We start from the raw sequence: 24,955 nt of genomic DNA on the forward strand, positions 1-24,955 counted from the left end.
CTTCGCAAGATGGACATCGCCTTTGTCAACAGGCTGAAAGAGCCACCACCTGATGCACCGCAAGGGCGTAGGCGGCAACGTGAGCCTAGTGTTGAAGAAGAAGAGGAGCAACCCCTACAATTGCCTGGGCCCATCGATCCTACAACACAATACACTCATGCACAGCTGAGTTATATAATTCAACAGAACAACCACATGCAACAATACATGGTGCAAAGGAGTATTTATGATGAGGGACAAGTTCAGCAACTCAACTCTCTTATCAACAGAATGAATATTGGGATTGATGACCCGAACTATTTCGCACAACCTCCTCGGTTCTATCCCTATGACCAGCCGCCACCACCCAACCCTTTCTGAAAGGGTCTCAGGTAAGTTTCTTCTCTCTCCATATTACTGTATACATTGGGGACAATGTAATATTTAGTTTGGGGGGAGAGACTTAAAAATTTTAACTTCTGCACTTTAATTTCTGCATTTTAATTTTCTGTTTTTTAGTTTTTTTGCTTTAGTTAAGGAATGGCAATAAGCTTGATGATAGTTGTATACTGCTGATCAGTGTGATGTGATCTGAAATTGTAAAATAACTGTGTGCTTGATTCTGCTAACTCTTTGGATTAGTTTGGATGCTTAGAAACCTGTGTTTAATTGTACTTACTCAATCTGCGAAAATTGTTATAACTGTTTTACTATGGTTTGTGGTAAGATTAACAGGATAGCTTAGACCTTGCATGTTTATTCTTTTGAGGCGAAATCCTTAATAGTGTTCAATTGGAATATGACTTAGGCATTTGTTGGATAGTTTGAGCCTTTCAAGCCTACCGTAATAATGTGTATCCTTAGTTACCCTTTTGAGCCTTAACCTGTTGTGTTTTTCACTCACTGATTTGAAATTTAGCAACCACACTATTAATTTTTGTTTTCACCATGTTATCCATGACATCATAAGCTACATGATTAGTTTGGGGGAGGAGAAACATTTAGTGTGAGGAAATAGTGTGAGGGAGAAAAATTTGTAAGATTGAGAAGAAAAAAATTGTGTAATTCAATGTCACTGAAAAAAATATGAAAAAAAAACACTATGAAAAAAAATAAAAATATGTGTTCAAAAAAAAAAAAGTAAAGTATATGATTTCAGTGATGTTGGAAAATAATAAATATATCTTCTCTCAATCTTGGTAAATGTGGGAACACTATGGGGTATTGAAAAAGAAAAGTAAGAAGCTTGTGGGTTCTGTTTGTGTGCTTATGATATTTTGAGCCAAAATTGTCTTTTGCCTATCCCTGAATATCTGAGTCATACTACCTAAGCCTTGAAAAGACCTAATGATTCCGAAGAACACTGTTAACATTAGTGGAGAAAGGTAAGCATGCAAGCTTATGAGTTATCGGATTGTGGAATTAATGGAAAGAGTAAAACTTTTATAACAATGTTTCACATTTGAGTAGATTGTTGCAGTTGTACATAGTGTTGTTAATTGAGCATCCGAGTTAATTGTTAGAGTTAGTAGGATCAAAATTCTAGTTTATGCAAGGAAGAAAACAGAGCATGAGTCAGCAGCGTAGTAATTATCTGATAGCGTAGTTAGTTTTTTTTATCTTACTCGGGGGCGAGTAAGAATCTAGTTTGGGGGATTTTGTTAGGTTATAATTAGCCTATGTTTCGGGTCTTTAAAGTTAGCATTATCTCGTCTATTGGTGTCTTTTGGAGCAGTTTTACGCTTGATTTTCATTATTTCAGGTTCCCGGGGTGTTAAAGTTCGAATTCAGTCAAATGGCGAAAAACTGGGACAAACTTGGAAAAAATTGGAAAATTCGGCTCCAAACGCATCAGTAGTCGCGACCTCCAGAGATCCAGGTCGCGACCCTTTTTCCTGGTCGCGACCCTGGTCGTGACTTCAAGAATTGGCAGAAACTCGGTTTTTCGAGTTTTGCCTGTAGTCGCGACCAGCTTAAATGTTAGTCGCGACTAGGTACGGAAATCGCAGATTTGACCTAATTTTTTATTTTTCTCTCAATTGGAGGCACACCACTCATCCCTATATAAGGAATACGACATTGAAGGTCAGAAGTAAGCAAAAACAGACCTAATAGTGGAGGCAAGTGGAGAGGAAGCTATCTTGAAGACCCGGAGGGATATCACCTTCTAGTTCTTTCTTTTACCCCATTTAATTCTTCTTTATGTTTGTTTTTATTTCTGAATTAATCATGGATGTTTTTAGAGTGATTATGAACTAAATTTCCCAATAAGGGAGGATGATGATTGTTGTTTAAGTTTATGCCTAGTTAATAAATAATTGCCATTCCTTCATCTTATGTGTGAATACTATCTTTATTTGTGTTTAATTCCATGTGCAAGCTTGATCACCTTTTACATGTTTAATGATCTCAATTCAAAATCTAAAAAGTGAGAATTGAGAATGCTAAAATTTGGATAGTCTAGGTTCTGATGTAAAACGAAAGTATTTACATAGCCTCAGTGACTAATAGATTATTGCTTAATGCTGATTTTGTGTTGATTTAATTAAGAAGTTAATTAGAGAACATATTATTTAGAACCTAAAAGATCTGAAAAGAGTTAGGTTAATTTATAATCTGTCATTCACATTGAGATAAGGATAGCAATTAGGTATTAACATAGGTAGCTTATCAACAGGATTCGCCTCCCTAATCTCTCATCTTGATTAATCTTCGTTTATTTTCTCTTTAATTTCTGAGTTTATTACTTTCAAATTGCAATCTTATTATTTTACCGAATAGAATCATAAGTATAGTTTAGTAGTACTTAATCCAATTCCCTGTGGTTCGACCTCACTTGCGTGAGATACTACTTGATTGCGTACACTTGCGTATAAACATAATTTTCGTAACAGTAGACTTCCAGTTGCGGCTTGCAGGGAAATGGACAGCCTAATCCGAAAGTTCTGGTGGACGGGGGGTAATGATAAGGATTGTTTCATGGCTTTGACAAGTTGGGATAAAATTTGTCGGTCGCTTGCTAAAGGAGGGTTGGGCTTCAGGAGAATGGAAGACACCAACAAAGCCCTCTTGGTGAAATTGGCCTGGCAATGCGCATCTAGTCATGACACCCCCTAGGTTAAGTGTTTTAATGCTAAATACTGTCGTCGGAAGTCTTTTTGGAATACTGAGATGAAAGGGAATGACTCTTGCGTCTGGAAGGGGATTCTCCATTCTAGAAGCATCTTACGTAATGGTAGTCTATCCCTCGCTGGGAGAGGCGACTTTATTGACATTTGGGAACAACCTTGGATCCCATGGTTGGAGTATGAGGAGTTCATGGCTCTCATGAGAAATGTTCGAACACGATATCCACTTCTAAAAACGGTTGCTGACTTATCCAACTCGAATGGGGGGGTGGAATAGTACTCTTGTTTTGAAAGTGTTTGGTAATGATATGGGCAATAAAATCTACAACATTCTGAGATTACCCGCTAACAGTCCAGACTCTCTTGTATGGAAGCCCACAAAGGATGGAAGTTTCTCTGTTAAAGAAGCTTACAAGGCCATCACTTCTGTCCACGGCCATAACACTGATCGGAGGTTATGGAGGTTAATTTGGAGCAAATACATCCACTTCAGACACTCTATCATGATCATGAGGGCCTTGATGGGGTGTCTCCCTACAAAGGACAAATTGCCTTTCGTGAATGATAAAATGTATCCTTTGTGTGATTCGGCTTCTGAGGAGGTCATGCATTTATTTTGGGATTGTCCGCTTGCTCGTGCCTTATGGTTTAGGGGTCCTTTCCCATTGAACCTTGGCATTAGAACTGAATCTTCTTTGGCAGATAGAGTGGCTAGTGCTGCTTAATGCATCCCTAGGGAGCTCACTGCCCAGTTCTTCATCTTCTTGGGATATCTCTTTGAGAGTGTGTGGAAAGCAAGAAATGAGGCTATATTCAAAGGTCAAATTACTAGGATTGACATTGCTAGGAAGAACTTACTCACTAGATATGATGAAGCCATCCTAGTAAGTAAGGTTGACTTGGAGGCAGCGACCGTGAATCGCACCCCTTGCAAAGAACTTTTTCTCTATGCCTAAACGCCTCTCTTATCTGTATGGTGGATGCTTCCTGGAAAGATGGAAATGTAGGCTTAGATGTAATTCTTCTTGATCGTGTTGCAGATTCATAGAAATGGTATGCTAAGAGTGAAAAGACTGCCTCGGCACCTGAAGTAGAACTGATGGCCATTTTTTGGGCACTGCAGCTGGATAAGGAGCTGGGTCATGACTCAATTGTTGTTCTGTCTGATGCACAGATAATGGTGAAGGCTTTGGAGGACAGGCGTTTTCCACCGGTTTGGGAAATCAGACCTCTAGCTTTCTCGGTTCTCAATACTTGTAATAGTTTTAGTTTTTGTCACTTTTGCTATATTCCTAGACTAGACAATTCTACTGCTGACTTTATTACCAAGAAGGCTAGAACTGATGATGGTTATTCAGTTGGCCATTGTATTAGGGAGGGGTCCCCTGTCGTGATGCCCAATTTTCTTCTGCAATGAACTCTTTTGTGTTCTTCCAAAATATATATATATCGCTACCAACTTAATTTTAGAAAGAAGAAAAATAATATATAGGCCAGGGAAATTTTTATAAATATGGAAATTTTTAATGTTATTTACTTTTTTATGGCAGAAAAAAAATAACTCAAAAAAATGCAGGAAAAAAAAATTAATGGTAAAAAATATGGGAAATCAAAAACTATATAAATAGGCTTAACTTAAAAAAAATCCAAATTTTCCAAAAGAAAAAAATCAGAATTTCTCTCTCTCTCTCTCTCTCTCTCTCTCTCTCTCTCTCTCTCTCTCTCTCTCTCTCTCTCTCTCTCTCTCTCTCTCTCTCTCTCTCTCTCTCTCTCTCTCTCTCTCTCTCTCTCTCTCTCTCTCCGATTTTCTCTCTCGGAATCGCACGATCATCTCCAGTCACAAAAGTCTACAATTCGATCTCAAACGCAAGCATTTCACACAACAAATCAATCTCACAATCCAGAATTTTGCTCGATTGACAACATAGCTCCAGCATCAATCGTCATCTCCGATTGTCTTCTCCAGCTACGGTAAGTTCTTCAATTGCTTCTGAACCTCTTCCTTAGCTGTGTGAACCTGAAAATCAATACTCGTAAAAATGCTTACTAGAAAATGAAAAATCAAACCAAATTATACATAGTAATAAATCTTCGACAACAATTCTCAGTATAAACAAAACATGTATATAAACTCAATAATCAAAATTATATATGGCGATAATTATATATGAACATATGTGGAAAATAAAAGAAACTCAACAATTTAAAAAATATATGTAAAAAAAAGAACTGGTTAAATCAAGAGAAAAAAACTAAGGACAACCTTATATATAAAACAAATATAATTTCACATTTAACAGTATTGAAAAACTGGATATAAATAATATTAATAAAATAAGATATAAAGAATAAAAAATAAAATAAACAACAAGAATAAAATAATCAAAGACATAACAAGCAAATAAAAATATAACAGAAAAAATATCCAGTTAAAAACTTAAATAAAACAATCAAACATAAAAATTAAATGAAACCGGTTTCGAATACAAAATTATAATCAGATTCTAATGATACATTTTTTAAAAAAAAAATGTAAAAAGTAATCAAAGTTATAATATACAAGAAAAATATATAACAGAAAAAAAAAACTAGTTAAAAACTTATATAAAACATTAATACATAAAATTTAAACAGAACCGATCCTACATAAAAATTATAATAAGATTCTAATATTAATTTTCTTTTAAAAGTACAAAAAGTAATGAAAGTCATAACTCACAAAACATAACTAAAAAAAAACCAGTTAACAAAAAAAAACATACATAAAAATTAAAAAGAAATCAGTTCCAAATAAAAAATTATATTTAGATTCTAAAAATATGCAAAAAAAAAAAAAAAAAAAAAGTAATCAAAGACATAAATGACAAAAGAAAAAAATATAAAAGAAAAAAAAATGAGTTAAAAACTAAAAAAAAATACATATAATTTAAATAAAATCGGTTCAAAGTAAAAAATTAAAATAAGATTCTAATATTACTTTTCCTCTAAAATTGCAGGTATGGAACAAATCATGTGTGTGATCAAATATGGGGGTCAATGGTACAAATTTTGATGACTACACAATGACTGGAATTCTAATTCCAAACAATTCTTCACTAGCAAACTTGATGGAGCTAATAAAAACATAAATAAATTGCAACAGAAGCAGCATAAACATATCCTACCAGATATTACCGGGAACAACACCAATGAAGCTACTGAATTGACTGACAATTCCCTCAAGTTTTACATTGAACAAAGAAAAACACAGGCGGGAGTAATTGATTCTCCACTATGCATCACAACTACAAAAGAGATAGCTATACAAACAGTGGAAAATTAATCTTTTGAACAACCAATACAAAGACAGTGAAGGAACTGGTTCTACAAATATACAATGAACCATTCAACCAGCAATCTGATATTGAAGGACAAGATTCAAATCATTATAATAGTCAGATAACAATTTCTCCAAACATGTTTGCAATGGTTGACGAAGTTGCAGATTTTATAATAGAGCAATCAAATGAAGCAACAAAAAAGAGAAGGGATGAAGAAATGGAGATCATCATAGAATACATGGTGCTTGAGATCGAAGAAGGACAAATATAAAGTAACAAGAACATATTGAAAACAACAATTAGATTCTATGCAATGATAAAAAACTTTCAAATCAGAACGAAGAGGTCCGAACCAAGGGAATACATGGTTATATGTGTTGACGAAAATTGTAACTGATTTCTGCGCGCTTCAAAGTTGAAACAAACACAAACACTCAAAGGCTAGAAAATATGTCAACAACCACACCTGCTCATTAGATGTCATAATGAAAGATCATAGGCAAGCAACTTACAATACTATTGCTTAAATAGTAAAGAAGAAATACGACTCAATAAATAGGAAGCATGCACCGAATGACAGAATGAAGGACTTGCTACATGAGTTTGGGGTTTCGATGGAATATCAAAAGGCTTGGAGAACAATAGAAAAGACTCTAGAATTGTCAAGAGGAAAGCCAGAAGACTCATACCAGCAACTACCAATATACCTTCATATGCTAAAAATAGCAATTCCAGGGACAGTTACTGAATTGATTACAGACAAGAAGAACCGGTTCAAGTACATGTTCTTAGCATTGTCAAATTCAATCAGAGGATGGATACATTGCAGACGAGTGATTGTGGTAGATGGCACATTCTTAAAAACAACATATGGAGGGACGTTGTTTACAGCATCAACAATGGATGCTAATAACCACATATTCATATTGGCATTTGGAATAGAAGACTCGGAGAATGATTCATCATGGGAGTGGTTTTTCAACAAGCTAAGAGAAACATTCGGAGAAATAGAATGTAAGAAACTGGTTCAAAGAAAAATTTACAGCTAATACATCATCTTTAGTGTAAGAGTTTTCCTATTATTGTTAGACTTACTTAACATAAATAACCTGTTTCAAAAATAATAACAAAAAAACTGGTTAAAATAGACATAAACTAATATTTGACAAATATTGACTCGCATGCATAACAATCATCTTAGACCGGCACAAAAACATAAAGAAAACAGTAGCAAAAGTCTACCCAAACATATTCCATGGAGCATGCATATTCTACTTGTTTAACAACATTAAGGTCAATTTTATAGTACACGGGGAAGATCTTACAATAAACTTTGTTAAAGCTGAAAAAACATACAACATGAAATCATTTGAAGTTTACATGTCAGAACTTGACAAAATAGACAAAAGAATAAGACCTTATCTGGAAAGAATAGGATACAAATATTGGAGTAGATGCCACTGCCCGACCAGAAGGTACACAATGATGACATCCAACATAGCTGAGTTGATAAATTCAACAATTCTTGCTATAAGAAGACTGCCCATCACTACAATGATAGAGAGTCTTCCAAATTTGGTACAAAATGGGTTTGGACAAAAGGTAATGAAGCACATGGAACATTCACAAAAGTTTCAATAGTGACAGAAAAAATACTCAGAGAAAACTTTATTCAAACAAGAAAATATGAGGTAACACACTAAACATAAATATACATACAGACAATATATATTAGAGATATTCAATAACAGTATAAAATAACCAGTTATAAACTAATACTCCACCAAGTGAATGTGCTCGAGAAAGGGAAATTCCTTGTCAATTTACTGGACATGCAAAACATGTGAATGTAACCGGTTCTAGCAAGATAAAATCCTATGTGCTCATGCAATAGCTGTATTCTCGAAAAGAGGATTGCGAGTTTATGACTATGTTGCGGAATACTACAAAACAGACGAAATGAAAGCAACATGTGACACAATAGCAAACTCATTACCAAATAAAAGTGAATGGACACTGCCTAAGAGCTTGGAAATGATATAACTACCACTAGACACGAAAAAGCATGCAGAGAGACCTAGAAGAAGAAGAATAAGATCAAAAGGAGAGCCAAAGGCACAAATAAAGTGTGGACATTGCAAAAGATAGGCCACAACAGAAAGACATTCACTAATCCAGCTCTACCACTAAAGCAAAAACAACCAAAACAACAAGGAGCAAGAAAGCAAAAAAAACAACAACAATAAAAGCATTATTGAATAAAAAGATTTGGGAGAAGTTAACTAAGTTTTTGGCCTTCGTATCTATAAAGATAGAAAAAAGAGAACATTAACACTTTCTTAAGCAACTTACATCAATAAGATACTAGAAAGATTCTCAATGGAAAATTCTAAGAAATGACAGTAATCGTCCATCTATAGTAATTAATAATTTGCCCTTCCAGGTATTTATAAATTTCATTATTTTTTTAAAAAAAAACCCCTCCTTCTCCCATACAACTTCATACTTTTGTGACCCGACGACAGTTTACACACCATATCTGTATCACATGTTCTCTCGGTTTGAAGCAAACTCAAACGACCATAAGGTACCAAGTACTACAAGAGATTGTGTACCGTTATTGGTACATTTTAATATCAGGTCCCACACAATTTGATTTAATATATAATATGGAGAACTACTGGCCAATTACAATACAATACATCAACATAGTGTTTCTCCTTTTTAGGTACCTAATAGCAATTGAAAAATTGTGTTCTAATGTTCATATGAGATAAGTGGCTTAGTTTATCCTAAATTATTATTAAACTTTTTTTTCCTTATATTTGGATCCATCTACACGTCTGTTTGTATAAAACTTCTAATTATTTATAGATAAAGCAAAGAATAATTAATATTTTTTTCCATTTGAATTTTGAACTTTTTGCATTACTATATTGTACCTTATAGTATGACTTATTAATAATATCATTCAAAATATAACTTTTTACGATTCCATTTCCATCACATTTTATTCAATTTAATCATGTAACGAGTAAAATAATAAATAGTAGTTGATTGATTGATACAAATTAATTTTTTTACTTTTATTTACATTAATGAATAATAGAATAAAATATTCTCTTTTTTATATTAATTTATAATTCCTGTGGACGAGCAAAAAAAAAAACTAGGTGAATTAAAATTTCTTTTAAAAAATTTAATTTTAGTTTCCTAATCATTAAAATTAAAAAATGTACATTTAATTTGCCTACCATTTACCATATCACTCATTTCACAATAAAATTAAATAAAATATAATTAAACAAGTAAAAATTATATTTCGAGTAATATTATTAATAAAATAAATTATATTTCGAGTAATATTATTAATAAAATCATATACTGAGGACACAACTTGTTAGTATGTTCAGGACAAAAATACTAATTATTTGGCATCCTTGCATCCAACTAATTTAGATGTGGGTAGGGACTTTTAACAACATCAACATGTACTACTTTGTCAAATTCACTAGAGAACAAAGACCAAGAAGAGTGCCACTACAAGTCCAGTCCGTTACAGAGTCCAGACACTAACACAGACAAGACAAGTCCGTTAAAAAAAAATTAGACAAGCAAGAACACTCAACTCTCTCGCCTTTGGAATTGGATTATAAGCAAAGCTACAATCAACAAATAATTAGAACCTTCTAATGGCCCAAAAACAACAACGAAAACGATCATAATGACAATGATGACAACAAGAACATCTACTGCTTTCTGTACAACGTATTTTGTTAGAGATCAAAATAACGAGATGGGAAATCTACGGCCTCTGATTATGTAGGTTAGGCTTAGTAAGTGCTTTAGCAAAGTAAATGCGGATCTCAGGTAATATTCGCTGAACTAGATGAGTGTGCCTGCAATTTTTCCAGTATATTAGAAACTTCAGAAACTCATGGCAGCATTAACAGCAGACTAGCATAACAATAACAAGTGTGAGACCTATTTATTGTACTAAACAATTAACCAAGATTTGGTTAATGGGTTATGGTGAGGAAAAAGAAGATGGTGTAAAAAGGAAAATAACGAAGAAAATATTTTCCTAAGCTTACATTTTCATCTTAACTTCCCTTTTTTTAGTTCAATAAAATAGGCGATCATGAAAAAACGGAAGTTTCGTTTTATTGGGCAATGAGAATTTCATTTAAAATAATCAAAATGTAAAGATGGGAGCTTTTAAGGAAACAATATCATCAAAATGACTGCATACTGCCCTTGTATATTTCAAACTTTCTAACTGAATAAAAAGAAATATCTGAAAGACAATAAGATAGAGAGCACATACCCAGGCCTAGCACTCAACTTTTCAAATTGCTGAAGGATAAACAAAATGCAAGTGTGCCTCAAAGAAGCAGCGTTGAAGGCTTCTGAAAGTTCGTACATGCTTGAAACATTTTCCAAGGATATATCCTAAAATTAAGAAATGAAAATAAATAGAATTAATTAGACAACCATGCATAAGCAGTTAGTTAGGATGCCAAGAACTAAACATTGTTAGCTCACCTGTGCAATCGTGTACTCACAAAGTCGCTTAAGCCCTTCTAAGAGATACTGATCAGCAGCTCTTAAAAGATCTTGAGCAATATCTACTGCGATCTCTATCGATCCGGTGTAAACGAACCTGTACACAATTGATCCAATAAATCACTGACGCTTTCAACACAAGATTTTGTAGAAAATGGGAAAGCATAAGTTTTACTTAACCTCATCATCAACTCAAAGACCTCCCATCTAATATTTGGAATCTCTATATCTCTTGCATCCTTTTCCTGTGATTATATGAAGATAAATTAACAACAATGATATCATGTCATCAACCATAAACCATTCATTCCTCCATGATAAGTTGTCAACTTTCCTTGCAAACAGCCACAAGGTTATGGCTGGCCATATCTTTTAAAAAACCATTATACATAAAAAAAACTTAACCACAAAACTAAGGCGCAAATTCCACAACCAGGCCACTCCTAACAACTGTGCCTAAAAAGATGAAATAATCATTTAACAAGTACTCACTCGGTAACCACCATCAAACATTGCACGGAATGCATCTGAAGAGGCAAGAAGGCAAATTCTATGCGCATAGAATCGTCTACCTGCAGTAGAAGTAAATTTAAGAAAGTTAGAAAATGGAATCACAATAATTTGATACTTGTTCACAAATAGTAATACAAAATTAATTATGCCAGAGACTTGTACCTTCAACCAGAAATGTAACATCAGACAATGTAGGACTGTTGACATACTGCTCCCCCAAATAGACCTGCAATAAATTTGTGTCATATTATGCAAAATAAGAATCAAAATGCAAAGTATGCCTTTACAATTATGTAAAGGAAAACATCATTTTATTATTTGCATGTACCCTATGAATGAAATCAAGACTAATATCATTCACTTCCAGAAAACTGATAATATTCTTCAAAGGTACATGTAATCCCAGAAAGATTATGCCAGGTGCACCCTTACTCTACCACCCACTCCTTAAGTGCAAGTCAAAATTGATTACAAAACTGAAATTAACTTTAATGCAGGTCAAACAATTGATAAAAAGAAGTTTTGCCTGTGGAGTAGGTGATGGGGGGGCCGCATCTACAGGAGAAAGAGTCAAGGCTTTGTTCGCCAACTTGTACAGAGCCACAGCCCCATCATTTTGCTGTTTGAGGCTTGTAGAACCAAGAATTCCAATAAGTAATTCCAATCCTGCATTTACGTTAATATATTCATAATTACATCATAACGTTTGCAATCTAAGAGTGTTATAATACAAGGAAAAATAAGAAAATGAGTTACCATTGCTGTCAATGAATATATTTCTCTGATCATCTGGAGAACAAAGGTGGGCAAGGGCCAAAGCAACACGTCTTTGCACTGCCTTTTCCCCAACACGCATCAGATACAAGAGATGGCTTAAAACCTGCATGGAGGAGTTAAGAGAATATACATCTGAGTTCATAAAAGTTAATCTATGACGACACATAACAGAAAAGAGTGATTTGTTAGGAACTACACGACACTACTCACTCTTCCATGAATCTTCTCCTCTAATCTCTTTAATGTCTTTGCTACGCAATCCTTTGTCGCCTGCAGTAATAAATTAAAAGTTCAAAAAATATAAATGTTCACTTAAAAGGTATCAAATAAAAATGGAAAATAAAGGTATATGGATAGCAACGATAAAATCAAGACAATCACATACTTGAACAATAAATTCTCCATCCTGCAGCTTCTGCACACCTCCCACCCTAATAAAATCGGATACATTATCCTATTGGAGAGAATGAATAAGCTGAGTACAAAGTTATATCAAAAATGGCATTTAAACATCAATCTTTTACTGACTGAAGGACTGCATTCATGGTTCATAAGTTCGTATAGTCACACACCTCATTATCAGCAAGACCATATAGAGCAAATGCAGCATTATGTTGTAGAGACCCAATTTTGGAATCAAGAAGCTTGAGTAATGGCACTATACCCCCATTGTGAGCAATACCGGCCTGGTTGTGCGCATCCTGAAGTTAAGAATTTCACATACCAAATGTAAGTATGCCTCCAAGGGCGAATACTGCAGTGGCAACCACCTAAAGCAGTCCTACATACAAATTGCTATAGTTTCTTTTCCCTTAAATATTGCATGGTTAGGTAAGAGAAAATTTGTATGTAGAACCAAATATAACTTTTATACAATGTATATTTACTTAACTTGTCTAAACCAAAAATTAGTATATCTTATGTCACCAAAATTGATCCCTTTTCTCTCAAGATTTCAGTTCTCCCTCTTTAAATATTGTGATAAAGTACTTATATTATTTTTGTCAAAAAAAAAAGAGAGAGTAATTATATTAGATTGTTTATGCCTGACTAGTACTTTTCACAAAATGGATCATAGTAAATAAGAAAGAGAGAAACCTGTGCCAGTCTTCCCAATGCAAAAGCTGACATTTCCCTCAGTTGTACATCCGGTGATTGAAGCATCTCAATGAGAGGCGGGACTGCACCCCTCTGTACAATGTGAACCTGCAAAAAGTCTTACTAGTTCAGCACAAATATTAAGAAGCCAAAGGAGCCAAAAAGTGCAAACGAAAGCATCAAGAGGATTGAAAAGAATAATCAGGGATGAGACCCAATCATCCATTATTTAGTTTCAGAATAAAAACTGCATTAGTGACCGAAATGCAAATTCTAGTATTTATTTGTCTTTGCTGTTGCGGTAATAAATGGGAAATAAACTTTGAATAGATTGTAGAACAGGAAGATTTAACCACCTTGCAATCTGAATCAGTAGCAGCAAACTGACCAAGTAACAAAGCTGCTTCTCTTTGGCTCTCTGAACAGCAAGAACTGCCATACAACATATAGCCTTTAGTATTTGTGAAAAAAAAAAGATCATTGATATCATATATCATAAGTAGGATAGTACAAGACAAGGGAGGAATACTTAAAATGATGGCTGAATTGAGTAAGTGAAAGATCACCAAAACGTACCTGAGTAACCCAATAACCGGTTGAAGAGCTCCTGCTAGAAGAACTTCTTTCTTTATATTTGGAGAAGAATGTACCAAATTTCCGATCACACCAACCTGGAACTCATGAAAATTAGTTGGTGGTACAATTAACATGAATGCAAAGCACCTAAGAGGTGGCATAGTAGAAAGTCCATTAAACAAAACATACCGCTTCATAATGTATAGCAGCATCCTCAGACCGAAGCATTAAAATGAGTGTTGGAAGAGCATTACATTCAACAATCTGCAAGTTCATGGAATTACAAATTATTTCACATCCAGGTCAACCTTATAAAATCAAAATTGAAAGGACTTCCTACTACCTGATTCTTATTTTCATCATTTTTGAAAGCCAGTGTTCTCAGTGCACCAGCAGCTGCCCTTTGCACCTTAGTATCAGTAAAATCAAGCAACTCAACCAATGGTGGAATTCCACCTTCAATCCTGTAAATCAAATCCGATTCTCATAAAAATACAAAGGTGCTAAAATTAGAATTAAAGGTCAAATGCTAGACAAATGAACAAACCTGACACGTGTTTTGATGCTACTATTCTCGTGAGCAAGGTTGGTGATGGCATCAGCAGCCCTACGAATAACACTATTCACAGCCCGAGATATCGAACCACTCTTATACCTCTTTAATAGATCCACAAGATGAGACAAAGCACCGGTGTCAACAATGAGTTGTTGATGCTCTGGCTGTCATCACATAACACGAAGAAGAATGTTCAGCAATTACATGAATATCATATGTAATCCTTGAGACAAATTCCTACCCCCATAACGCTTCAAACTGCGTTTTTACCCCCAAAAACAACCAAATTAATAGCATTCAAAGTAGCATAATTGATGCATACAAAATATCTGATTATGGCCATGAAATGTCATCAGTTTTAAGGTGTTCATCATATATGGAAAACAGCTTTGTTCCCTTAAAAAACATGAAACTAGAAACAGAAACAGCACAGCACAGTTCACTTACAATTAAGCTACACAATTTGTGACAAGAATGAACTACTCCTATAGAAAATGAAATCAAATTATAAAATTGTATTCCTTAATTTGGAATTCATAATATTAAAATTTAAAATTAAACTATAATTGGATGAACTTAAACTCGGTAAAGCAAAGCTACCTTCACTGCAAGAAGTCCTAATGCAAAAGCACATCCTTTCTCGACCTCATGCTCGTATGGCTTCGAACCACGATCACTCTCGAGCGACGGAGGCGCTTGAAGGTGCTTTACTAGAGCCGGAACTGCTCCACCTTCAACAATCACGTTCACTACTTCCTCTGCAACCGCGTATCAATCAAAATTAAACACACATACATAATTTCATGTATAAAAAAAAAAACAAATATTAAAATTGAGCGAAAAAATCCCAAATAAAAACCGCGAAATACGGCGAGATCGGAGGATTAGTTTTCCATGCTGATATTCGAAAATTACCGTTCTTAGCGAGCTCGGCGAGGGCATGAGTAGCCCGCTTAGCGGCAGCGCGATCGGCTTCGCTCCAAGAGAAGGCGGAGTTAAGGATATTAACCTGGACACCGACATCGGAAAGTAAAGCTTGCTTGACGTCTCCGGACGGCACAGAGATGTCAGGGTCGTCTTCTTCAATTTCGTCCTCCAGTTTCCGCTTCTGACCTTTCTTCTCCGGCAGATACTGATCTTGGCGCCTCTGTAACTCCATAAACGAGTAGACCAACTCTGATGAGAAGGGCGAAACCCAAACCACTCAGACAAGGAATGTGTGAGAGAGAGATAGAAACAGACGCAAGAAGGCTGATCCAAAACCAAAATTTCGGATTTGAATGAGTTTCGGAGAGAATAGATGGGAGGGTAGTTTGGGGATTTTCATAAAAGTAACGCTTTTCTTTTCTTTTCCTTTTATTTTATTTAATTTATTTTCTTTTTCCTTTTCCTTTTTCCGGTGAATTGTCGGCTTTAAACCGGCCAAATAACTTGATTAATTTCTGAGGTTTAATTTTGATTATTTGTTGATAGTGAAGCTAACGTGCGCACTCATCGGAGAAAGGTGCAAAATATCCTTAAATGAGCGGGTTATGCTAATGTGCGCATGCCAAGTGACAAACAGGGATAGTGAGTGTGGGATAGGTATTGGACCAATTTTTTTTTTCTTTTAAAATAAATAAAAATTCACTAAAAAGAGTGCATGACAAGCCTAATGTTCTACCATCTTATCATAAGAACGTGAAGAGGACCACTTGTTTAACGAGTAAATAAAAAAAACTTGTTGGAGGACCGCTTAGAAAAAAAAAAAAAAAACTATTTAAGATTTTTATCAATGAACTATGACATATTTATTATTGTGTCCTTAAATTTTTTTGGATAAATACTATTTTAGACCTTGTATTTTGTAAAAGTTAGAAATTAGATCTTTCATTTTGTTAAATGATAAAATAGATTCTGTATTTTTTAAAATAGTACAAATAGGACCCTGAACTGATTTTTTATCAAAATAAAATTTAATAATAATCCGATCTAAATGTGGTATGACAAAATTGTTTACATTTTCTGTATCTATTCGTTAGCGTTGTACAAAAAAATTTGTAAACCACCCAAACCGAACCGAAAAAACCGATAAAAATTACAAACCGAAATAACCCGAAAAAATTACAAACCGCCCAATCTGTTAATTGGGCGGGTTGAAAATAGGTCCAACCCGCCCAATTAAACCGACCAACCCGATTTTGCACCTTTAATTTTTTTTTTAACTTTTTAGTTTTTATTATAGATAACATAAATGATTAAATGTATAATAATATAAAGTTATATACTTAATTATTAGTTTTAAAGTCATATATATGGTGTTGTACTTTGGTGGAATATAATTTTTTTAATTTATCTTTTTAATTTTTGTTGATTTTGACTTTAAAACTAAAAAAAAAAAATTGGCCCCGTTGGTCGGTTTATAATTTTTTTTTTTTTTTTTACATTGGGCGGGTTGCACTTAAATTTTAGCAACCCGAAATTTAGATTGGGTTAGAAAATATATAGGATAAACCGCCCAAACCGATCGATGTACAGCCCTACTATTCGTGTTAAGAATTGTCTTTAAGTTGGTAATATTAAAAAAAAATTGTCGAATATTAAGCTCAGGGTCTTATTTTTACCATTTTAGAAAATACAGAGTCTATTTTTTCATTTAACAAAACAAAGGGTCTAATTTGTAACTTTTACAAAACACAGGATCTAAAATGGTATTTACTCTAAATAAATTGTCAATAAATTACAAATGATTTTTGAACTATTCATAGTATTATAAATTGATCTTTTTGTTAAATTTTGTCACGTGTGTGGCAAATAAAATGACATAACTCCTTAATCAATTGTCACATTAACGTTGCGTGTATAATTTTACATTTAAAAATAAAAATTATTAAACTAAAAATTAATTAATGATCAGGAAAATTAAGTAAAATTAAACTAAAAAAATTAATTATTTTTTCAAATTAATTACAGGCGTCATGTTGATATGATACTGACGTGGCAACTGGTTAAATAGTCATGTCATCACTTTGTTTGTCACGTGTGACAAAATTTGACAAAACGACTAATTTATAATACTATGAATAATTTAGGGATTACTTTTAATAGTCTGAAAAATTAAGGGAGACAATAATCCATAAATTATAGTTCGATGGGTAAAACTCATAAATAACTTAGCAAAATATAAAGAAGCACTATGAAACTCTCCTTTATTGGCTAAGTGTATGTTAACAGAGAATTCTGCTTTTTTAAATTTATTATCTATTCTGATTGTTTCGTTTAATGAAGATGAATTTGTTTAAAAAAAATTGTAAGAATATAAATATTTTATTTTAAGAGAATATGTATTTTTTCATAATAATCTCGAACTTTATTAATCAAGTTGCCTCATCAAATCTCTAAAATGAAGTTTTGCTAATGTGTAAGCCAACATATTTTCCTTCAGAAAAAAAATTGACAAAAATTAACATTTTTTTTTAAGAAAAGCGTACTTATCATAAAACGAAAATCAGTTAGACCTCACGGTCATTACATAATAGGTTTTTCAAAATTGTAGAAATTGAGATAACACCAAATCTCAGGTCAACGCTCACTTAGCCACACTATGGGCTGCAAAATTACAAGTTCTACTGATATTAAAAAAAAATCAACTAATAAACGAAGGAGAAAACCTATAACAAAAAGAGAAATAGTTCTCAAGTGCCTAATAAAATTCATTCCCATGAATTGCATTGATAACTACCCTCGAGTCGTTCTCCACAATAACAAACTTGGCACCGATGTCTAGTGCCACCGTAACATCCAAATAATAGGTCGCCGCTTCTCCACATAACGCATCTGAAAAATCCAACCGAGCCGTATGAACTCAAATCACCCTGCCAAGATGAGCCTTAGCTACAACTGTAGTACACATGCTATCTAAACCCACTTTGACATCACAATTCATCTTAATCCAGTCTTGAGGAGGAGGACTCCAGGCCTCCATTAAGCGTGGGGCAGGTGGAGGGAAAATAGAAGCATGTAAATCTTCAATAGAAGTACAAATAGAGTCAATACACTTCTTCACATCAACTGGACTATTATTATGTACCTTATCATTGCGAGTCCGCGAGATGCTGTCAACAACAATCGAAGCATAAAGAAAAATATCCTCAGCACGGTTACCCTTGTGTTTAAGATCCCAAATGAATTTCACATTGTCCCATAAACGAATACCTGCATTGTAAATAGGAAAAATACCCCTGGGCTAAGGCGGGCTAGGCCCGTGCATAGAGCCCACCCAAACTCAGGGCCCAAAATTTATATAAACATCTTACTAAAAAAATTAGTGATATATATAATATAGGCACACTGCCTATACCCCAGCCGGCCCAAATTCCCCACCCCAAATCCCAAACCCATTAAATATCAATTAAAAACCCACCCAACCCCACTTGTCACCCACTGAGCTTGTTTGACAAGCCAAGAAAAAAAAAATATATGCATACATAGGGCCCATATTTGTTTTTAATTTTATCAAAATTGTCTTGGGACCATTTTTTTTCAAGGTCGGCCCTGCCCCAGGGAGAGGATCGCCATAAGTGAAACGCCCTCACATGAAAGAAACAAGTGTTCAAAAGATTCCTCCCCCAACCCACACAGAGGGCAACTTGTATCCTCAATATGAAACCTTTTCTTGATCATTGATCTAACAGAGAGAGCACTGGACAAGATACACCACCAAAGAACTTTATGACGCTCCAAGATTTTACTATTCCAAAGCTTATTCCAGAGCGAAGGAGCGACCTCACAGTGAGGAGGCCCTCTCCATGGCTTGGGAAGGTAAGCAGACTTACATGAGAATCAACCATTACTTTCCAGAGTCCAAACCCACATATCCTTGCCTTGGCCAGAGGGACTACCACCTTTTAAGATTGCAGAAACAGTCTCATGATCAAAAAGGCAGTTTAGTTTGTGGATATCTCAATCACCTTTGGTTAACAAAAGATCAGCAACTTTGTTAAAAACAATATCAGGAGCACCATTTGGTTTTGGGAAGAAACCTTTGCTATGAGGGATTCATGGGTCCCCCCAAATACTCATATCTCTACCATTAGCCACCAATTTACAGGCTCTTTTTCTTAAGATAAAGTTGGCTTTTACAGCAGTTTTCTAAAACCAAGAATCGGAATTTTTATACCTATAATTAAGGAAATCCTTCCCTTTAATATATTTGGCTTCCAGAATCCGTCAACACAGAGATTTGCACCTAATCAGCATGTTCCACCCCCATTTTGCCAAAAAAAGCCTAGTTCATTTCTCTAGTCTTCTGAAACCAAGATCCCTGAGAAATTTGGGAAGACACAACTTATCCCAAGCTCTTAGGTGAAGCCTATGGTTCCCTCTTTCAAAACCCCACCAAAAATCACGCACCAAGCAATCAATTTTACAAACAAGGAGATTTGATAGTTTTGTAGTTTGCATACACTACAAAAAAACCCCAAATTCCCGTCGGTTTTACACTGTCGGCCGAAAAATTCCCGACAGTCCATAAAACCGTCGCCTATACGAGCGTCGTGAATACTGGGTAAAATTGACGATGGTCGAAAACTGTCGGGAAAAAAGTATGGGCTACGGTTAAAAACCGTCGCCTATAGTGTTCACTATAGGCGACAGTTTTAAACCGTGGCCTATAGTATAGGCTACAGTTTAAAACCGTAGCCTATACTATAGGCCACAGTTTAAAACCGTAGCCTATAGTGTTTTAGGGACAGTTTTAAACTGTGGCCTATAGTATAGGCCACAATTTTAAACCGTAGCCTATACTATAGGCCACGGTTTTAAATCGTGGCCTATAATGTTTTAGGCACAGTTTTTAATGATCGCCTATATTAAAAGTTTTCAGTTTAATTATAAATTTCGTATTTTTCAGCGCCGGTTTTTGCCAGACATTGTATTGCAAAAAAAAAATAAGGATAAAGTATATATATTGTCACTAATAAAACAGAAACTAATTTATATTTAGTAAAGTTTTCCCTACATTAATTAATTTTTACTAATTTATATATATATATATTGTCACTAATTAGTTAGGATAAAGTATAAACAAAAACAGAAACTGATCATTGATTTAGCCTTTGTCGCACTGCCTGTGCTCGGACATATTCAATCCACTGATCACGCAGAATATTCATCTCGTTAATTGAGTACAAATCTCTCTTGCCCTGCAAAAAAAAAAAATAGAAAGAAATTATATATTAATTAGTAAAAAATCTTGTACACTATCTACATTAGTGAAAGAGAAGCTTACAACAGACTATCATTACTATATTTACATATTATTGTGTAATATATAATGACTACCAGAACATAAGTTTTACCATTTCTCTCACTCGGCATATTGAATCTTCTTCGTTCATGAAACTCTCAATGAATTTCATGACATAATATCCATATTGCTTCCCGTCTAGTTGTTGGGCCAAAATAATCCTAATAACTATCATTTATTGACTTAAATATGTGCCTAAATTTTGAAAACTCAGTTTTGACATCAAATATTTCTTCAAAAGCATCAGTAAAAAAAAATCCCAAACAAAGTACAAAGGAAAACTCAAGTCCAATTTTTTCAAAACAGAGCCACGATTTACAGCAGGGAATAAAAGAGGGCCAGGGCCATGATATATTATCTCTGATCTAACAAATTAATGACAATCCAAGATTTCAGTAACACTTTTTATATAAATTACTGTTGACCTAATTCACTGTCCATTCCCTGCTCATACTTCTCAGTTTTTTCTTTTTATTTTTGGTTCTGACCCAAAAAAATTATAATCTTTTTTTCTTCATCACCACGCACAAAACATTGTATCTCATCTCTCTCTTTCATCCTTTTGTTTTCTTATTAATTATTCCTTTTTTTTTTAAGACAAGTCTGAATATATATTCACAACAAAATTGTTCTCATCAATATCAGTACTACTAATTACAATGTCATAATTTATATCTTATTTGATTAATTATTCCATATACAAAATAGTTAGCTAAATACAAACATAGGTGAGAAAAACCTTGATGAGTTGATAATGTATATATAGTAGTATAGTTTTGTGCTTATGATAAATCACTTTGTTGATTCGTGTAAACTTGAATAACCCATTTAGGGAAATCAATCATATACAAAATTGGGATAAAGTAAGTAAGTTTCTTTTTTCTTCCAAAGAAAAGCAAGTATTCTTTTTAATTTTTATCCTACACTCCCTACTCAAAAAGCACTTCCAAAGATAGATAGCAATGACACAGTAACATTATTTTCGAATTATGCCACAACCTCTTCACACCAATACGTCTACGATCATTCAAAATTCCCTAATTTTAAATCTAAAACCAGAAGCAATCTAAATCCACCAATGCCCCCTCTAAAATTCAATATTAATACAAACATGACTCTTCTACTAAGTGCAGCTACCAAAAATGTAATATTCAAAATAATGTATAAAGAATGGTGGGTAACTACATAAATTTGAGTAAATTAAATTTTCATTACATACACCAAACCAAAAGACATTGCATATTCGATTTCTAAATATTACAAGTACTTCTAAAAATAAACGGATATCAAAGAAGGAATTAGAAACAAATCTTAAAGTTGTATGCAAAATTGACGAAAATAAAAACACCAAATCCACTCAAATCGAATACTTGAGAGTGGATTTCAAACAGACCCAGTCTTTTGGCAGGAACCAAACAAGAAGAACGATTACAAAACTAACTAGAATCTATAAACGTTGAGCTCGATTTTTTTTTTTTTGGTATACTTAAGATCATATCATACATACAAAAAAGAATAAATAAAAGATTAATTTAACCACTATTATTTGGTTCTATCCATATATATATATATAAATATATATAAATACTAGAGGCAAGGAGATGAAGAACATACCTGGAAGGAAGGAGCGGAGGCCTCTGAACCCGATGGGATATGGGTTGTTTTGAGCGGATTAGGCCTTCAATCACGGGCGAACAACGGAAGCTTGAAACCGGAGCTGGCCTGGATGGGTGGAGCAGTGGCAACAAGTTGAGATGGAAACCAGAGATAGGCTCGGCAGAGAAAAAAAAATGGAGAAAGAGAGAGAGAGTCTTACCGGAGATAAGCTCGCGACTCGCGGATTGGGGGCTCGTCGATCTGATGGAAGGGTGGAGCAGAGGGAAACCGGAGATAGGCTCGTGGGTTGGGGAGAAGCAAAAGAGGGGTTAGGGTAAATCGTGCGTTGGGGAGAAGCAAAATAGGGATTAGGTCTGAGGCGAGTTTTTATTTTGAAAGGGTATTTCCCGACGGTTTAGAACCGTCGGGCAAAGTATAAGGCCGACGGTTCTAAAGTGTCGGGAATAGTGCATCAATTTTGTTTTTTAATTTTTTTCTCTACATTTATGAACCGTCGCCTAATGTATACTAGTGTTAAAAACAATCGCCTATAGTACAATATAGGCGACGGTTTTTAACACTCAGATAATTTTTTTAGCGACGGGTCCCAAAAAAAAGCGTTTTTGGGACCGTCGCGAATTTGGCCTTTTGTAGTAGTGATAGCATACATAGGCAGAGACAAACCCACAAATTTAATGAGGGTAGCACGCCCCGCTTTTGACAAGGTTTTCGCCTTCCGACCTTGCAACTTAGTAGTGAGATTATCCAGGATGAAGTTGAAGTTGTTGGGTTTTATGCCCTAAATAAAACTCCATTTCAATGTAATCCATTTTATTCAACATCAATAAAGAAACAGAAGTATTTTTCATTCATTTGTGTATGTTTTGGTTCATCTTATCAATTGCTTGTCTATTTGATTTCTAAATTCATCTGAAACCCTTTTCACATACTTGATCCTGTTTATTGTGTTGTCAACACATTGGAAAGTAAACATGACTATGTGAATAAAGATTCCTAGATTTATCAGACACACTGTTTTACTGATATGATAATCTGCAACAGAGTTTACTTGCATTTGGAGAAATGCTATGTTCTTTCCAGAGCATTGGTTAAAGTAAAGCTCAGGTTGGATGCATGGAGTATGCATCGGAAGGGACCGATATTGAACTTTGACTTAGATTTATGAAACTTACCGTAAAATCTATTCAAGTCAATATCGCCTAGTTGATCCTAGATCAAATGATCTTAATCCTGTTATGATTAGGCTCAATCTCAAGAGGTTATTCGTGTTCTTTGATTTGTTAGTTAAGCCTACTTTTGGGTCACGGTGATACGTACATTTTGGGAACACGGTAGTGCAATTGAGTGGGAGCGCTAACATAAACATGAAATCTATAGCTTCTATCTGGCGAATAGTAAGTAAAGGATGATCTCCTTCGAGCTTGACCAAACGGAAATAAATGGTGGAGTACTCATTTCACATAAGTTGAAATATCATTTATACGGGGTTAAGTGTTTTAAGGATAAAATACATTGTAGGGTGTAACGGTAATCTAATCCCTTTACAGTGTAGATCATTCATATAGAGGATCATTGATCAAATTAGGATTATAACAATGGATAACTAATGATGTGTCTATATGGTGGAACATATAGAGCATTCTATATACTGAGAGTGCAATTCTAAGTTCTATGCGTGGATTCAACGAAGAATTAATAAGTCAGTGAATTTAGGTAATAAATTCTTGATCTGCTTATTGAAAGCTCGGTTATATAGACCCATGGTCCCCCCACTAGTTGAGATAATATTGCTTGTAAGACTCATATAATTGGTTTTGATTAATCAATTATAATTCTCAAATTAGACTATGTCTATTTGTGAATTTTTTCACTAAGTAAGGGCGAAATTGTAAAGAAAGAGTTTTTAGGGCATATTTGTTAATTATGATACTTTGTATGGTTCAATTAATAAATATGATAGATGAAAATATTATTTAATAATTATTTATAGTTATTATATAGTTAGAATTGGCATTTAAATGGTTGAATTTGAAAATTGGCATTTTTGAGAAAATGAGATGCAGAAATGATAAAACTGCAAAATTGCAAAAAGTGAGGCCCAAATCCACATTGCCTAGGCCGGCCACTTTAATAGGTTTTTTTCATCTGATACTTTCATTATTTTAATGCCAAATAATTCAAACCTAACCCTAGTGGAATGCTATAAATAGATAGTGAAGGCTTCAGGAAATTTACACTTAACTTTCACACTTTTACTTCTGAATTCCTTCAGAGAAAAACCTGAGCCTTCTCTCTCTAACCTAGCCGCCACCCATACTCTCTTCTTCTTCCTTGAAATTTCGAAACCACTTAGTGATTAGAGTAGTGCCCACACACAGCAAGTGATACCTCAATCATAGTGAGGAAGATCGTGAAGAAAGACATTCAACAAGAAGGAGTTTCAGCACTAAAGAAGGAGAGAAAGAGATTCAGGTTCAGATCTTGATAATACTCTGCGACATAAAGGATACAAGGGTTAGAGATCTGAACGGAAGGAGAC

At 34.4% G+C, this 24,955-nt stretch overlaps 2 protein-coding genes across 2 annotated transcripts; one reads left to right on the forward strand and one right to left on the reverse strand.

Annotated features, from left to right (window-relative positions):
* The first annotated feature begins 7,008 nt into the window (after positions 1 to 7,008).
* Positions 7,009 to 8,470, forward strand: LOC133031220 (uncharacterized). Its single transcript, XM_061104669.1, has 3 exons — positions 7,009 to 7,441; positions 7,734 to 8,029; positions 8,291 to 8,470. Exons 1-3 carry the CDS (start codon positions 7,009 to 7,011, stop codon positions 8,468 to 8,470), a joined length of 909 nt encoding a protein of 302 aa, XP_060960652.1.
* Positions 8,471 to 9,831: 1,361 nt separating this feature from the next.
* On the reverse strand, positions 9,832 to 16,124 carry LOC115722483 (ARM REPEAT PROTEIN INTERACTING WITH ABF2). The gene is made up of 19 exons (XM_030651698.2): positions 15,429 to 16,124; positions 15,114 to 15,271; positions 14,505 to 14,677; positions 14,301 to 14,421; positions 14,147 to 14,221; positions 13,958 to 14,052; positions 13,738 to 13,813; positions 13,382 to 13,489; positions 12,856 to 12,984; positions 12,669 to 12,737; positions 12,494 to 12,553; positions 12,263 to 12,386; positions 12,033 to 12,172; positions 11,669 to 11,732; positions 11,486 to 11,565; positions 11,174 to 11,238; positions 10,973 to 11,090; positions 10,755 to 10,879; positions 9,832 to 10,326 (listed from the first exon to the last, which is right to left on the reverse strand). The coding sequence occupies exons 1-19, from the start codon at positions 15,670 to 15,672 to the stop codon at positions 10,233 to 10,235; spliced, it is 2,118 nt and encodes a 705-aa protein (XP_030507558.2). The 5' UTR covers positions 15,673 to 16,124; the 3' UTR covers positions 9,832 to 10,232.
* Between the last annotated feature and the right edge of the window lie 8,831 nt (positions 16,125 to 24,955).

Source organism: Cannabis sativa, chromosome 9 (genome assembly GCF_029168945.1).
Source record: "Cannabis sativa cultivar Pink pepper isolate KNU-18-1 chromosome 9, ASM2916894v1, whole genome shotgun sequence".
In the NCBI taxonomy this organism is placed as follows: Eukaryota; Viridiplantae; Streptophyta; class Magnoliopsida; order Rosales; family Cannabaceae; genus Cannabis; species Cannabis sativa.